This window comes from Moschus berezovskii, chromosome 17 (assembly GCF_049115385.1).
Source record: "Moschus berezovskii isolate FMDL1 chromosome 17, NW_MosBer_1.0, whole genome shotgun sequence".
NCBI classification, from domain to species: domain Eukaryota; kingdom Metazoa; phylum Chordata; class Mammalia; order Artiodactyla; family Moschidae; genus Moschus; species Moschus berezovskii.
Genome location: NC_142476.1, coordinates 44,826,245 through 44,843,338, shown reverse-complemented (window position 1 = coordinate 44,843,338; position 17,094 = coordinate 44,826,245). Strand labels below are relative to the sequence as shown.

The window sequence follows — 17,094 nt, the reverse complement described above, 5'->3', positions numbered from 1 at the left end:
CTGTAGTGACAACCCCCACCCCCTGCCCCCAGGAAGGGAAACAAACAGGCAGAAGGAAAGAAAAGGCATCACCATCCCCCCCACCAATGATCGGGAGGAAACTGAGGCCTGACCCTGACCTCGATTTTATTTCTCCCCCCACATCTGCCAAGCCCCCCCTAGACACCGTGGGGAGGGCACCCCTGCCCCGTCCAGCCCCGCGCACTGCATACCTATACTTCATCCCGGGCTGCTTCACGCTGGCGTCACCTGCGCCTGGGAGGCTCTGCACCGACAGCTGTCCCAGACTCCGGGCTACCATGGCCACTGCACGGAAGCGGCCTCGGGTGCCCAGGCTGGGGCTGCTGGCTGCTGGCCGGCCCAGCCGCTCCTCAGGGCCCCGGCCCTTGAGGCCGTGCTCCGAGCATACGAAGGACACCTGCATGTCGCCGGCACTCAGCTCCTGACCACGTCCCCTTTCCTTCCGGGCTCCAAGGTCATCTGCCCCTGGAAGCCCTGCTCTGCCTGGGACAAGACTTTACCCCAGAAGCTGAAGGAGCTGCCAGGAGTGAAGATTTCCAAAGGCAATGATGTAGAAAAAGCCCATGTGGTCTCAGACAGAAGGGAGTCAAATTTCCAGAAATGTGCTAGAAAAGATCTGACCAGATAGAACTCAGAAATCCAGGGGTGGAGGGCGATGCCATTTTCTCTCCCTTCTCTGCGGGTCCATCCTCTGCCCCACCCTGGTCTGGCTCTGTCCGCCTGAGCCCCCAGCCCAGCTGTGTCTGGCAGGGCTGGGCTGCCAGTAACTCGCGACCAATGAGCGACATTGCCGTCCTCTGACAGCAGGAGGGGGAGGGAGGGTGCCTCCCATTAGGGTGGCAGCCTGGGGGTTAGGGGAGCAGCTGCTTCTCCAGGCTTCCCCGGGTCTCTCAGAGGGAGCCTGACTCTGCGCATTGTGGCTGTTGAGACTCCCACCAAGTCAACGAGGTAACTAGCAAGAGGCGCGGGAGGTGCGGGAGGTGTCTGGCGATTCATTATTAATGAAGCGGATGCACAAGCTGCCCGACTGCCCTGGCCGATCCCTGGGAGGCCGGCACCGGTGCTCCAGACTGACAGCCGCTCAGCTGGGACTGGACGAGGCAGGCACTGCAGCCGGGTGGACGGCTGAGCGTGCAGGCAGTCGGCCTGGCCAGCTCTGTCCGGTGGTGGTTCTCACCCAAGAAAACAAGGCTGCCACCAGGTTTTGGCACAAGAAGTCAAATTGCCAGAGATCTGGGGGAGAGAGGGCCACTCTTTCTGGATGGTAATGACCCAGGTGAAGTGAAGAAAGAAGCCTGCGGTCTCCGAGGCCCGAGATGCTCCAGCACTCTGCATAGTACTTAGCTTGCAGCTAATGCTCAATAAACACTTTTAGAGTAAGTGAATGAATGAACTAAGGAACGAATGAATGATGGAAGGATGGATGAATGAGTGGATGAGTGAATGAACTAATGGATGAAGATCCCCTGCTTTACCCCAGCCTCCCCTCCCACACTAATGGGATCAGGATGAAGATGGGAACAAGTTCTTCTGGAACAAAGCTCACGGGGTTTCCTGAAACCCAGAGAGATGCCCCCATTGGCAGGAAGGGCTGGCTTTGCTCTCTGACCCCAAGCATGCCACTCTCACCCTGCAGGGTGGCCCTCACCATAGCTGCCTTTTGGGTCCCTACCTGCCCCGTGGGAGGGGTTGAGAAAGAGAGGGTGGATGGGAGGCAGGTGGTCAGGCTCTGCTGCTAATTTGCGGTATGATCCCAGGCAAGTGTCTTGCTGGCTCTGAGCTTCTGGACTTCCGCTGACAAAATGAGGTGGCTGGCCAGAGGACTACTCTGTCTCTCAGGACCTGGCTCTGCAGGAACCTTGCATGCCTTCTGATTATCTATCCTGTGCTCTGACAGGACTCAGAGAAGAAGCCACCCCAAGATGTTCAGAGGATGGCTGCACTTGTTCTCAGATCTGGCCCAGCCTTTTTGAGAAGTTAATAATAAAACCTTGCTCCATCCAGTCCAAGCCTCCCTGCTCCTGAGCTGGGCAGCCAGGGGCAAGTGACTCCCTCTACAAGCCTCAGTGATCTTGTGTCCAGCGCAGGTCACCAAGGTGTTCAGATCACAAAAGTGCTCACACTGGGGTCCGGTCCTCAGGAAGCACTCCCACTATCCCTCAGCAGAGAGGAAGGGCTTTTTGGACATGGAGTTAAGAGAGGCCCTTGTGAGAAACTCTCCCCACCCCGACCGGTAAGTGAACCCTGTTTGTCCTCCCCATGGCCTGACTTGGCAGCAGGAACTGCTCCCCAGGGGCACCTGGTCCTGGGGAGAGAGGGAGGGCAGAGCTGGTACCTTTGCCAAGGGGGCCCTGGCAGGTCACAGACACAGGCCAGCGCTGCCTTCCTCTTTCACCTGCCTGTGAAAGTTCCACCTGCCTGGCGTGGGTCCCTGAGCCCCTTGGGTGACGGGCGATGGGAAGGAGGAAGGGCAGGCTGCAGGCCCCTCTACCAGCTGGGCTCTCCACCAACTGGGCCCTGCACTTGAAGACAATAGACCCTGGCCCTCAGGAAGACTACACACCTGCTGAAGAGGCTGCAGGTGGCAAAGACCCTGCCTCTGGCTCCTCCCCAGGCTCGTGGAACTCATAGTCCACAGCAGGGATGCTCAACACCTGAGCAGGATGCTAGAGGAGCTTGTTACAAATGCAGATTCCTGGGCCCTGACCACACCGATGGAATCAGCAGTTCTGGGGCTGGGCCTCTGATGTGGACCATTTTTAAAGTCTTTATCAAATTTCTTACAATATTGCTTCCATTTTATGTTTTGGTTTTTTGGCCCTGAGGTATGTGGGATGTTAGCTCCCTGACCAGGGATCGAATCTGCACCTCTTGCATTGGAAGGTGAAGTCCTAACCACTGGACTGCCAGGGCAGTCCTGGGAAGCTGTGTTTTATCAAGAGACTTGAGTGGTGCTAGGCGCTGGCCTGGAGGATGTGGAGATCCCCTACTTCATTCCACCTCACTCGGTTCTCTGTGCACTGGCAAATCATTGGATCCCACAAGGGACGGCATCTCACTATGGATCCCACAAGGGATAGCATCTCACTATGGGTTTCTCAGGGTTGCTTTTAACCAGATGGTGTGCTCTGAGCTTTAAGTGAGATTCACAAATCTCAGTCACCACAGTGTGTAAAAGGTCACCCATCTCACTTCCCAATCCAGCAATTCCACTCCTAGGTATGTGCCCAGAGGAATGAAAACATAACACCCACACCAAAACTTGAACACAAATGTCCACAGCAGTATTACTCATCACAGCCCCAAAGTTGTAGCAATCCTACAGATAAAATATTGAACGAATAAACAAAATGTAGTCTATATCCACACAGTAGAATGTTATTCAGCCATACAAAGGATGAAGTATTGACACACGTTCCAACATGGATGATCCTGGAAAATATCATGCTAAGAGAAAGAAATGAGTCATGGGCATGCTAAGTCGCTTCATCGTGTCCATAGGACTCTTTCAGACCCTATGGACAGCAGCCCACCAGGCTCCCCTGTCTATGGCATTCTCCAGGCAGGAATACTGGAGTGGGTTGCAATTTCCTCCTCCAGGAGACCTTCCCGACCCAGGAAATGAACCTGTGTCTCTTAGGTCTCCTGCATTGGCAGGCAGGTTCTTTAAGGCCACGTACTGTATGATTCCATTCATATGAAATGTTCAGGGGACTTCCCTGGTGGTGCTGTGGTTGGGAATCTGCTTGCCATTGCAGGGCATACACGTCTGATCCCTGGTCCAGGAAGATCCCACCTGCCTCGGAACAGCTAGGCCTGTGTGCCACAACTACTGAGCCTGCACACTGCAACTGCTGAATCAGTCCTGTGTGCCTAGAGCCCGTGCTCTGCTCGGCCACAACAGAAGCCACTGCAGTGAGAAAACCGCACTCCACAACCAGAAGGTAGGCCTCGCTCACCACAACTAGAGAAAGCCTGCACAAAGCAATGAAGACCCAGCGCAGCCCAAATAAAGAAAATTTAAAAATGTTCAGAATAGGCAAGTTCATAAAGACAGAATGCAGACTAGTGACTCTAGGGGCTGAGGGGAGTGGAGAATCAGGGAATGAAAGCTAATGTGGGTATGGGATTTCCTTATTGGGGTGACAAAAATGTTCTAAATTTGGTGATTTTTGCACAATTATATGAATATACTAAAACCATTAAATTGTAAGAGTTGGACATGAATGAGTGACAGAACAACAAATGGGTATATGGTGCGTGAATTATATCAATATAACTTACTGAAAAAAAATGTCAACACTTTCAAGACTCTGGGCCTTCACTCTTGCTGCTCCCTATGGGAGTGCCCTTCCTGTTTCTCTGCCTTTGAACTCCCTGTCATCCCCTGGCATCAGCTGAGATAGTACATGCCATGTGAAGCAGTCTCCCTGGCTTCTCAAGCACCAATAAACCTTCCTTCCTCTGGGTGTCAGACCTCAGCCTCCCCAGTGATACCAGAGGCCTGGGGGCCACACAGGAGGCACTCTCCCAGGACTCTTGCACCTGGCCGGTGCAGAGTCCCCAGTCTCTGCTCAACCCTCTGTAATGTGTTGTGGGGACGGTGGGACACCTGGCCCGGTGTAGAGTCCCCAGTTCCCATTCATCCCTCTGTAATGCATTGTGGGGACAGTGGGAATGGACGTTTGACCTCAGAACCCGCCGGGGGAACCCAAGGCAAATGTGGCGGGTCCAGCAGAGAACTGCTGAGCAGAGGAGTTGGGCAGGTGGGTTTGCGCAGCTGGAACTCAGACAGGGGTCACAAACTCTTAATGTACTTAGAAAATCACAAGAAAAGACAAGACTGGAAAACCGAAAGCATAAGACCTCAACCTGAACTTGCCACAATTAAATGTCACCCCAAAGAGTCTCTCCTTTCAAATGTGTTTTGTGGAGAAGTGAGTCCCAGACAAGGGCTTGGTGCAGAAACATCGAGTGTGGATGGTTTTGAGCCACAGCAGATTTGGGGTTCTTTTTCTGCCTCTCCACTACCTGCTGTTGTTAAAACAAAGCAGCTGGTTCCTGCTGTGATGAATCAGAGGGGCAGCCCTCCCGAGTAAAAGCCCTGCCGTGTCTACAGAATGCCACCAAAGAGAACTTCTTGCAACAGGAGCTTCTGGGATCCACCCCCAACCTGCCCCAGGGGGCTGGGGAGACCCTTGGATCGTGGCACGGCAACTCTTCCAGAGTGACTGACTCGTCTCACCACCTCTCTTCCTCCCTCCCTCCCTCCCCAACTGCTTGATGGCCAGGTGCTTCTGTTGGCACCCATGATATTCCCAGACAGTTTCTCTCTCACCAGGAGCTTTGGTTTCCATCACTACCTTATTTAGTCCTCAGGACAATTCTATGAGGAAGTGACTATAGTCTCTGCTTTCCAGACGGGGACACTGAGACCTGGGGAGGCCACATGACTTGTCCAGAGCTGGGTTCTCCCCAGGACACTCACTGACATTCCTGCAGGCTTGGGAGTTGAGTCGCAGTATGGGTTGAAACATGTCCCCCAAAGGGACATGTCCATGTCCTAACACCTAGCACCCATGAATGTGACCACCTTCAGAAAAAGGATCTTTGTAGATGTCATCACGTAAAGAGGAGGTGATTGGGGTGAGCCCTAAATTCAGTGACTGCTGTATTTATAAGGAGAGGAGGATTTGGAGACTGACAGAGACACACAGAGGGAAAATAGTCATGTGAAGACAGAGGCAGAGATTGGAGTGATGTGTCTATAGACAAAACCAAGGAAGCACAGACATATTACAGAAAGCAAGCTTATGGTTGCCAAAGGGGAAGGGCTATTGTTGTTCAGTTGCTAAGTTGTGTCTGACTCTTTGTGACCACATGGACTGCAGCACACCAGGCTTCCCTGTCTTTCACTATCTCCCAGAGTTTGCTGAAACTCATGTCCATTGAGTCAGTGACATCATACAACCATTTCATCCTTTGTCGCCTCCTTTTCCTCCTGACTTCAATCTTTCCCAGATCAGGGCTTTTTCCAATGAGTTGACTCTTCCCATCAGGTGGCCAAAGTATTGGAGCTTTGCCTTCAGCATCAGTCCTTCCAATGAATATTCAGGGTTGATTTCATTTAGGATGGACTGGTTTGATCTCCTTGCAGTCCAGGGAACTTTCAAGAGTCTTCTCCAGCATCACAATTCGAAAGCATCACATCAATTCTTCGGCACTCAGCCTTCTTTATAGTCTAACTCTCACATCCATACAGGACTATTGGAAAAATGATACCTTTGACTATATGGACCTTGTTGGCAAAGTAATTCTCTGCTTGTTAATATGCTGTTTAAGTTTGTCACAGCTTTTCTTCCAAGGAGCAAATGTCTTTTAATTTCATGGCTGCAGTCACCATTCGCAGTGATTTTGCGAAAATAAAATCTGCCACTGTTTCCACTCCCAACTGGGAGACTGGGATTGACATATACACACTACTATATAAAAAAAATAGCTAATTAATAAGGACCTATTATACAGCATAGGGAACCTACTCAGTACTCTGTAATGACCTATATGGGAAAAGAATCTAAAAGAGACTGGATATGTGTGTGTGTATAACTGATGCACTTTGCTGTTAACCAGAAACTAACATAACATTGTGAAGCAATTATTCTGCCCCTCTTCCTTCTTCCTACCCATCCGTTAAGACACACTGGCTTCCCAGATTTTTCAAGGAAGTCTTCCCTGCCTGGCTCCTGAGAATAAATGAGCAAGTCTGTTTGATGAGCTTGACCACAAATCAAATACTGTCGGTGATTCCTGTAAGAGGCTAGTGGTAAGAGGCCAAACTCTAGGGTCAAAAATTGCAGGCAGGCAGAACCTGCCAGAGCTCATGGCCAAGGCTCGTTGCCCAGGGCTCCCTGCCCTCCGGGCCATATCAGAGAGTCTCAGACGCAGCTTCCAGTCCTGCTGCTGAGGACGCAGCAGGAAAGAGACCTTTCCAGAAAGAGAATGTTCTGGAAAGTGGGTTAAGACCAGGACTGGGAAACACCATCCAGCCAGTACTTACAGAGGTTTGGACCGCTCTGGGTGCTGAGAACACAAAGGTCATGCTGTCAGCGGGATGCAGACGCGCAAACACAAGGTAAGGGGATAGTGGGCTTGAGGGCGACTCACTGGGTATCTGTTTAGACCAGGTGGTGGGGAAAGTCTCTCTGAGGCCAAAGTTGCGCTGACGGGAGGGAGACAGCCCTGTGAAAACCTGGAGGATGCAGCCTCTGGGGGACACTGAGGATGTGCAAGGACTGCGGGATGCAGTGAGCTCCTCTGAGATATGGATGAAAGGCAGGTACACCCCGAGCAGGAGGAAGAGGAGTACAGGCCAAAATCAAAGACAGCGTGTGTGGGATCCAGTGGGGAGTTTGGGTTCCTTCCCAGGGCCCTGTGTGGCAGAAGAGGAGCATCCCTGAGCCAGGTCCAGTGTCCGCCTGGCTCCATGTGGGCCTGCGACCACAGCTGCTGCCCTGTCTCAGGCCACCCATCCGGAACCTCCATCACTGCAGCCAGGTGGACGTGGGAAGGGGGAGCTGACACAGGGACTGTGGAGATTTTAAAATTCAGTGCCTTTTTTTTTAACAGCAAGAGTTGAGGACAGTCTTTTTAAAAAATGGGTGAAGTTAACAAGAAATCTTTTCCCAGCTGCAGGCTCAGTTCAGCTGATAATGTGTTGGGCTGGTGGCATGGTGTTCGCCTTGCTCCACCAGGCAGCACTTATCTGGAGGCATTATCTATTTTATATTAATATTTAAGACCAGGTTTAACAGAGTCCCAGCCCAGCTGCTGCCGGAACATTAACCTTGGAAGGGCATTTATCTGGGATCTTTTATAACTGGTAGCTGTGGTTCCGGAGGCTCTCTTCCCAGTTAACTGAAATTCCCGGGTGCAGCCAGATGAAATTTACCAGATGTAGAAATGGCCCCACAGTGCGACTGCCTCTGGACCGTGCTAAAGGCTCAAGCGGTTTTCTTGTCAACCCTTGCTTGGGAAGCAAGGTTCCCAGGGTGTTTCAGCCCCATAGTTAGTCCATCAAGCTTCAGATGCGACACAGACCTTTTCCTTCGAGTGTCAGGCAAATAGGACATTTTCCCAGTACCTACAACCCCAAGCTGTGTTTGGGTCCTAGGGCTGTTGCAAGAGAGTTCATCGAACTGGAGGGCTTTGAGCAATGGAACTTGGTTCTCTCACATCAATGGGGGCCAGAAGGCTGAAACCTGGGTGTAGGCAGGGCAGGGCTCTCTCTCTAGCCTCCAGGAGAGGGTCTATCCTGGCTTTGGCCAGCTTGGTGACCACAGTCCTTGGCTTGTGGCTACATCGCTCTAATTTCTGCCTCCACCATTACAAAGCCTGTTCCCTGTGCAACTTCATTGGGCTTCTCATTAGGACACCAGGCATTGGATTTAGGGCCCACCCGACTTCAGTGTAAGCTCATCTAATTACGTCTGTACAGACACTATTTCCAAGTAGCCTCTAGGAATCTGGGTGGATGCAATTTGGAGGGACATAATTCACCCCAGGGCACCCTTCATCACAAATGGTATCTATACTTGAGGGAGCTGGGGTCTCCCAGGAGGACAATCCCCTGGCCTCTTCCCTTGGCCTCCCCCCCTACTGCTCTCGTCTTCCTCACTCTGGCCCAGGCCTTCTCTTCTCAAATGTTCCCCTGTCCCCTTGAACTGGAAGGTTCTTCCCCACCACTTCCAGTGGTCCTCCTTTCAGATGGTTGGGGTCTCAGCTGTTTCTGGCCTCCCTGACTCTCTTAGGCATTTACCTGCTTTTTCTCTGTCACCGCCGCCCGCCCCCCCCCAATCAGGATGGAACATCCAAGAGGATGGGGAGGGACCCTGTCTGTCCTGATTATGCAATGTTTGTAAGCCTGTTGCCTGGAGTCAAGTAGGTCCACAATAAGTATTTCTGAATGAATTAAAGGATGCTGAAATTCCAATAATCTGGCTACCTGATATGACGATCTGACTCACTGGAAAAGACCCTGAGGCTGGGAAAGAAAGATTGAGGGTAGAAGGAGAAGAGGGTGACAGAGGATGAGATGGTTGGAAGGCATCACGGATTCAACGGACATGAACTTAGGCAGACTCTGGGAGATACTGAGGGATATGGAGGCCTGGCGTGCTGCAGTCCATGGGGTCACGAAGAGTCAGACACGACTTAGCAACTGAACAACAAACAGCCGAACAGCAACAATCAATGACTTGGGCTTCCCAGGTGGCCCAGTGGTAAAGAATCCCCCTGCCAATGCAGGAGATGAAGGTTTGATCCCTGGGTCGGAAAGATCCCCTGGAGAAGGGAATGGCAACCCCCTCCAGTATTCTTGCCTGGAGAATCCCGTGGACAGAGGAGCCTGGTGTGATATAGTCCATAGGGCTGCAGAGTCGGACATGACTTAGTGACTGAACAGCAACATCAATGGATAGCCACCCCCCCCCCCCAAAAAAAAGGGGAAAACTCAGACCCTCATCTCCCTCTTGAGGAATCTCCAAAATAATCAGGAAGTCCTTATGGCCAGTCTCGCTGACTCTTTGTCCTTTTACATCTGGATTTTTAGAATTCAAAGCCTTAAGAATTCTGCCACCTAATGGACTCAGGGCAGAAGTGCTTTATATCTTTAAATGACAACTACGTGCTCTTGCAATGACCCCTGAAGACCCAAACACTTGTCCGCAGAAGAAAACGTTTCAGCAATAGGGCTGGTCTCTGTTCCATTCTCCAGAGAACAGTCAGATAACCCCTGGGGCCTGTGGTAGGTGGAAACCAAATCACATATAGGACACCCACTTAAATCTGGACTTGAGATAAACAACAAATAACTTCTGGTATAAGTATGTCCTGATTATGCCATAAACTTGTTATTTGTTTGAAATTCAGATTTAACTGGGTGCTCTATATTTTTATTTGCTAAATCTGGCAACTGAACACAGACTGAACAGAAGCGGGGAGGGGGCTTCTTCTGGGTGACTGGCTCTGGCCAGGGCTTGTCCCTGGAAGGCACAGGAATAAAGCTGAATATTTGTCATTTACAGACTCAGCTGCCAGCTCTGGGGCTCTCTGGCCACTTTCCGAGGTTTTCAGAGGAGAAAGGGGGCGGGTCAGTGCACTGCCACAGATGCTGATTCCAAAGACAAGCAAGCTAAACAGAGTATCCTTATGAGGTTCCAACGGAATTGAGCCCTACAAGCCCATCATCCGAGAACCAGGGGCACCTAAACCACAGCCTTTGCTAATCACAGCTTTAAGCATAGTCACAGCAACCAGTTCAGAGGCCACCTGTTGAAAAACACTTCCCATGGAAAGGACAGCCCAACCCAAGCACATCTTGGTCCCTAGGACCTTGCATGGTCTGATGCTGCCATGGATTTGTGGGTAGAGATGAATCCAGGACTTTCCCCTAATTAGTGTTTTGTGCTCATGCTCAGTTGCTAAGTCCAACTCTTTGAGACCCCACGGACTGTAGCCCGCCAGGCTCCTCTGTCCATGAGATTCTCCAGGCAAGAATATTGGAGTGGGGTGTCATTCCCTCCTCCAAGGGATCTTCCTGACCTGGGGATCAAAGCCACATCTCCTGCGACTCTTGCATGGGCTGGCGGATTCTTTACCACTGAGCCACTTGGGGAGCAATTCGTGTTAGTCAACTCATAATAATTAACACATCCCAGTGAGATAGCAAGAAGACGGATGACATAGTAAGTGTACTCTGCTGCAAAGTTTTTTCAAAAAACCACCGTCTCTCCATGGAGGAGACACCAAGCACCGCAGTGCTCATCTCTGGAGAGGACCGCACAGACCCTCGTTTTTCCTGTTACACATTCCTACACAGTCAGCATTCTGCTTTTGCTTTAGGCCTGCCACGCAGCACGTGAGGTTTCAGTTCCCTGATCAGGGATCAAACCCATGACCCCTGTAGTGGAAGCTCGGAGACCTAACCACTGAACCGCCAAGGAAAGTCCTACGGTCAGCATTCTTAAACCCCAAGAATTTACCCCGGTTGACAACAAAGTGGTTACCCCGTTTCCTGGGCTGCACCCCTCTCGCTGCAGCCCTCGCCACGGCCAGGGGACCTCTTGCCCCCGCCCAGCGCCCCGCCCCGCCCCTTACCGGTACTTCATGCCCGTGCGCCGGGCAGTGCAGCCGTCCAGGGAGAGGCCGTGCATGCGCAGGAAGCTCTCCATGTTCCTGGCCTGGGCGGCCGCCCGCACCTCCCGCAGCCGCTGCAGCTCCAGCGTGTCGGTCTGGCGGACGGGGTGCAGGGCCCAGTCCGAGTGACACCTGCTGCTCACGCTCCTCAGGCTCTCGCTGTACGTCATGGACAACATGGTCCCACCCGGCCCGGGGGCCGCTGCTATCCGGATGGGAAATGCTCAGTGGTGATGGGTTAGAGAGCCTCCTGCTGCCCTGGGTTTCCCGGGCTGGACGCTGGCCCCGGGGGCAGGGGCGGCCGCAGGGACACATCATCTAGCTAGAGCGGCCACCCAGGGGTCCTGGCGCCTGGGGACAGGGCCCGGCCCCAGGATATAAGCACCTCTTGACGTGAGGTTCTTGGTCCTCAAAACTGCGCTAGCAGGGAACTCTGGCTGAGCCACCCCCTCCGTTCCCTGCACCCACGAGACAAGCCCTGGCGAAGCTGCATTCGAGGTGGGCGATGTCAAAAGAGCTTTCCAGATGAGAACAGGGCAGGAGCATGCAGAGAGCCCGGCCCCCAGCGCGGAGGACTTCACGGTGCCCCCAGGAGTTGTTCCCTGGGTAAAACCAGCTACAGGGCCGGCCCGGAAGCAGCGTAAGCACACCTGTCGCTGAAGCAAACTCTCGTGTGATTTTGCCGGGGGTGTCGCACCCCCGGGGAAGGCCCTATTGTTCACAGACTGGTGAAGGCAATGCTATCCACACGGGCATTCTCTGCTTGTAGAAAGCGCCATTGCACCAGCACAGTTCTTTGGGCTCCATGCGCAAATGAATTATGTCACAGTTCAGTTTTTGCAACAGAAAACACTGAGAGGATGCATTTAAGAAGGGAGTGAGGCGGGGGCAGGGGGAGGGAAAAGGCTGGGAAATTGCAAAGCTGAAATGTTAGAACCCATTGCTAAATCATCACCTGAAGGGATGATCATACTCAGAAACTAAAAATGAAAGTGTCCATCAATAGGGAAACCGGCTATGTACATGATGGTCCATCCATAGATCCATCCATAGAATGGAAATCTGTGCAGCCTTCAGGAGTGAGGTGTCTCTGCATGAACTGATAGGCAATGAGCCCCAGGAGGCAGAGTCAAGAAAGACTAGGCGAGGGGAACACGTGTGTGCACAGAATGCTGCCCTGTGTCAATGCACACACACATGTGAATGGGTCAGTTGAAGGGCTGCACCATGGCTGTGCATTAACATCCTACAGGGGCTTTGACTGGGCAACACGGACATGGTCGCAGGGGGCAGGGGCTGTGCTACAGTCCAGGGACTCCCTTCTCCCCTGACCATGGACCTCTATCCTGGCCTGGATGCCTGCACAGTGGCCCCAGTATTGTCACCATCATTGAGTCAGGTGATTCATCTTTTCAGCTGGGTCAGCTGGGCCAGCCCGGGAGGTGGAGGAACCAGCTCTGTCCCCATCTGTGCCCCACGGGAGAACAAGCTCCGTTATCCTGGCAAGGGCTGGGGGCTGTCCTGGGGGCCTAGGCAGCTGCAGAGTCCCTGAGGGTGGAGATGGTGCTGGAGCTGCCTGGGCTGGTCCTTCCTCGTGTGAGCTCCCCACCCCCACCTGACACTGCACATGCCCCTTTCTCCATGGCAGGTGTCATCATCTGACAGCCCACAGGTATCTCTATCACCTTGTTTGTTGAGCTGATCCTCCTGAGAGTCAGGTCCAAGAAGAAAGGGACTCTTCTGTCCACTTTCACTGCTGTGTGCGCACGCTCAGCACCTGGAGCAGTAACTGGGCATTTCCCTGGCCGTGCTGACATGGAGGGGCGGCTGGCCCCTGATCAGGCCAAGCTTTCTACAGGCTGCCTTCTCCTGGCCAGGACTTGCACCACCATGGTTCAGACCCACAGGGAGGGGGCTGCAAGGCCCGGAACCCCTGGATTCCCACAGGGTTTAGACTAAGGTCTCTGATGGGTGCTTCTGCAGGCAGGCATACCCCAACACAAAAATCCCCACTTTTCCGGAGAATCACATTGCTGGCAACAGAGGGGCCCCAGGCTCGGGGTGTGGGGGGGTGGCCCAGGAAATGGCACCTCAGAAGCCCTCGGGGTGGGCAGCACCAGCTCCCTCCTCCCCTCAACATGCACGCTGCCCACAACCCGTCAAGCAGCAGCTTCAGAGGCAGCTGTGTAGCCTGTGGCTCATGGCCTGTATGGGGCAAAAGCAGACCACTCCTGGCTTCCCTGGGGGTCTGTGTTCAGAGAGACCAGCTGGGTGGGGAGCAGTTGCAGGGGCGCCTCCAGAAAAACAGGATTAAACTCAGACACACACGTTCCCAGCCCAGCCCAGCCAGGCTGAGATCAATAGCCATTAGCTTTCAAGACATTACCCATAGAAAGCCATCCTGGTCTGGCTCCAGAAATCTAGCCACAACCCCAGGGCTGCAGTAACTGTGTGGCTGAGTGGCCCGGTTATGGGCAGGGGCAGCCCTGTGTGTCACCTGCTTGGTGTGACCCAGGCAGGTACCTGGGCCACTCTAAGACTCAGTCTCCACATCTGTGAAATGGGATGGGCAGAGGCTTATTGTGTGGGCTGCTGTGGGTGAAACAGAACCATCCTGGACAACTGGACAGGGGCTGGCCTTGAGGTGGGAGAATGCTGTGTGTGGGAGGTGGCTGCCAACCATGAGACATGGAACATGGTACTAGTCATGATAAGTGGCGTGGGCACAAAAATACACAAGACAGGGTGGAGGGGAGACGGCCCAGCAGGCAGGAGCCTGACCATGGGCCTGAGTGATTCTAGGGGCTGTGCAGGACGAAATGTAAACTCTACCCATTGCCCCTGGCCTTGCAGAGTCACACATTCCTAATGAGACAAACGTACTGGGTGCCACTAGGAATTGGAGGGAGCCTCTCTGTAGGGTTTTCGTGCATGCTAAATCGCTCTCAGTCATGTCTGACTCTTTGCGACCCCATGGACTGTAGCCCACCAGGCTCCTCTGTCCATGAGCTTCTCCAGGCAAGAGTACTGGAGTGAGTTGCCATGCCCTCCTCCAGGGGATCTTCCTGACCCAGGGATTGAACCCACATCTCTCAGGTCTCCTGTATTGGCAGTGGGGTTCTTTACCACTAGTGCCACCTAGGAAGCATGTCCGGGAGAGAGTGAAGGACAGGGAAACTTGGCGTGCTGCAGTTCATGGGGTTGCAAAGAGTCAGATATGACTTAGAGACTGAACAACAAGTATCTCTGTAGGGACTGGGATCTCCCCTGCCTGTCATCTCTCCTATCTTGTGTTATAGTGGCCTTGGGAGGGGCCCGTGGGCGGGGCAGGGCCAACAGCCACACTGAGGGAGCCCAGAGCCTGCCGCTGGGTGAAAGGGTCCCCACGGCACAGGGCAGGCTCGGGTCAGGGTACTCGTGGGAGGAGATGTGGGCTATAGGTGGGCACGGTGGCCCCTGGCCTGGGGTGGAGGGCAAGGCTGCAGTGCTCACAAGGGGGTCTGTGTCCCGTGGGCAGAGCACAGCGAGGACGAAGCTGGGACAACTTCCTCACACTAAGGTCCTTGAGGGAGGCAAGACACAGAGGGACTCTGGAGGTGACAGTGCTACCCAGCGGGAGAGGACAGGGAAATAAGCTGGCTCCTCCGCAGGTGAGCAGGGCTGGGTGCTTGGATGAGGGGCCCCAGGAAGACTCCCCTTATTGGAGCTCCTTTGGCCTCCTGAGTGCTCAGTGACCCCAACCTCTGGCTCCTCCTCTTTGCCACCCTGCCTACTCACCTCAGGAAGAATTAGCTTTCCTTAACAACCATTGCTAATTACAGACCCTACAGGGTCCCCCCTGCACTGGGGCCTGCCTTTTGCAAATCTATTCCTGTGGACGGGGACCTGGGGAATTCACGTGAACGGACTGTGTGACACAGAAAAATAGAAAGAAGACATTAACCTCATTAAGCCCCGGGAATCGCAACCTTGCTGAACAGCCTTCCAACTGGGATTCCTGAACTGAGATCTGTTTACTGGAAGCCACCAAAGCCTGAGATGTGGGATCCAGAAGGAACCCGGAAGGTCTCTTTGAAACGGCAACATGTGTCTGGACACCAGAGAAACCGGCTAGAGTTCCCAAAGCGGGCGTGCGTGGAGGCAGGGGCATCATTCCGGGGCACGGCTTGAAAATGCAGGGCATCGCGTCAGGAGAAAAACAAAATCATTTTTGCTCGAGAATCATTAGTAAGCCAAGGCCCAGAGAAGCAGCCCTCAGCTCTCTCAGGCCTGTGCTTCTAAACACCTTTTAGGCAGCACCCAGCCTCCTGTTGCCATCATTGAAAATGCTGCGTCTTAATGGGGAACCCGACAGGGTACCAGCTGGAGCCCAGGTCCCCCGGATGGGCAGAGCGGCAGGGCAGGGAGGCAAGCAGGCTTAAGCAGCAGAACGCCCACCCTCCTTCCTTCTGTGGCTACCTAGGACTACCTTTCTTTTTGAGGTTTCCCACTTTGAAAATATATGGAGGGTCTCATCTCAGATCAGCCAAAAAGGCATCCCCAAATGCTGTCCATTCCCGGGGTGCTTGTCCCCCAGCAGCATCTCCCCCCCACCAAGGAGGCGGCTGCCACTTGCCTCCTGAGCTGAAGGGACCACTCACCTGCCTCGCTGGCGTCTGCTGGTTAAAAGGGACACAGTCTGATTTACTAGGGTTCACCAGGCGTCTACGGAGCTGGTGCGGCAGCTCTTTCATTAGGGAGTGTCACTGCAGGACGTCAGAAGCAGTCGGTGAATGAGAGGTCCCACAAGGGTCGGGTTCGGAGGCAGTGAGTCCATTAGTCCTATTAGGGCGTCTGCATCTCAGTGAGAGAGGCTGAATTATTCACGAGCGCGCCTCTTCCCCTAAAAGCCCGGGAAGTGCGGTTCTGTAGTGCAGCCTGGCAAGGAAGCTTCCTGCGTCCCGGCTGGGAGGTGGGACTGGCTGGGGTCCTGCCATTCCCTTGGCGCATGGCCCCCTGCCTGGAGAGACTGAACCCTAGGAGGAGGCACAGGCTGGGCTTTCTGGTCTTTGAGGAAGGGATCCAGGCTGGTTGGCTTTCTTCCCACCATGTTCTTAACTGTCTGCAAGCTGGGGAACCCAGGGGCCCACAACATAAGACCACCACCCACAGTGAATGGATGCGGGTCTGGCAAGACATCCCCTCAGCACACACAGATGGATGCCCTGCCTCCCTTTGCCGGGACATGCCCCAGATTGTATGTCCTATGATGCCAGGACCTATATATGGACAGAAGGTTTCTGCAGTTCGCTGTGAAGAGACCACACGGAGACCCTTCCTCACTCTTCTGAGCTGGGGTTCGGAAGACACTTTGCGGCTGAGCCTGGGGGTGATCTATGATGAGTTCCTATTCTGGGCTTACGGCCACAGGGGCCCTTCATGTCATCCTGGGACCCCTGCCCCCTAAAGACTCAGTGTGACACTATCTTCCAGCTGAGAAATCATGCCAGTGGCTTGGGATTCTGGACAGAGGCCAAGCTGATTACCTCGTGACATGCCTGCTAATGGGGGTGGCTACAAGGAGTGGGGGATATCCCCAGATCTGGAATGGAAAGAAACGTGAGGCTGGGGGAGGACATGGAAGTGGAGGTGACAGGTAGTGGGGGATGATCTGGAAAGGCCTTCGCGATGGACCTGGGATGGTTCTTCTCTCTATTTTCGTTAGATTTTTGTTTGTTTTGGCCACACCATGCAGCTTACGGGATCTTAGTTCCCTGACCAGGGACTGAACCCATACTCCCTGCAGTGGAAGCGCAGAGTCCTAACCACTGTACCACCAGGGAAGTCCCTGGGATGGTTCTCTTAAAAGCTGAAGCCCACGGTCAGTTCCGTGGCCTCTGT

At 53.6% G+C, this 17,094-nt stretch overlaps 1 protein-coding gene across 4 annotated transcripts in view; it reads right to left on the bottom strand.

Moving 5' to 3' along the window:
• KCNAB2 (potassium voltage-gated channel subfamily A regulatory beta subunit 2) overlaps nt 1-17,094 on the bottom strand; it is a 95,723-nt gene that overhangs the window by 35,933 nt on the left and 42,696 nt on the right. The window contains exon 1 of one of the 4 annotated variants that reach the window (XM_088845416.1): nt 11,176-11,408. The exons of the other annotated variants lie outside the window; for them this stretch is intronic. Coding sequence (XP_088701542.1) covers nt 11,176-11,393 — 218 coding nt within the window. The 5' untranslated portion in view covers nt 11,394-11,408. Of the gene's footprint in view, nt 1-11,175; nt 11,409-17,094 lie in introns of those variants that run through there. 4 annotated transcript variants of the gene reach the window in all.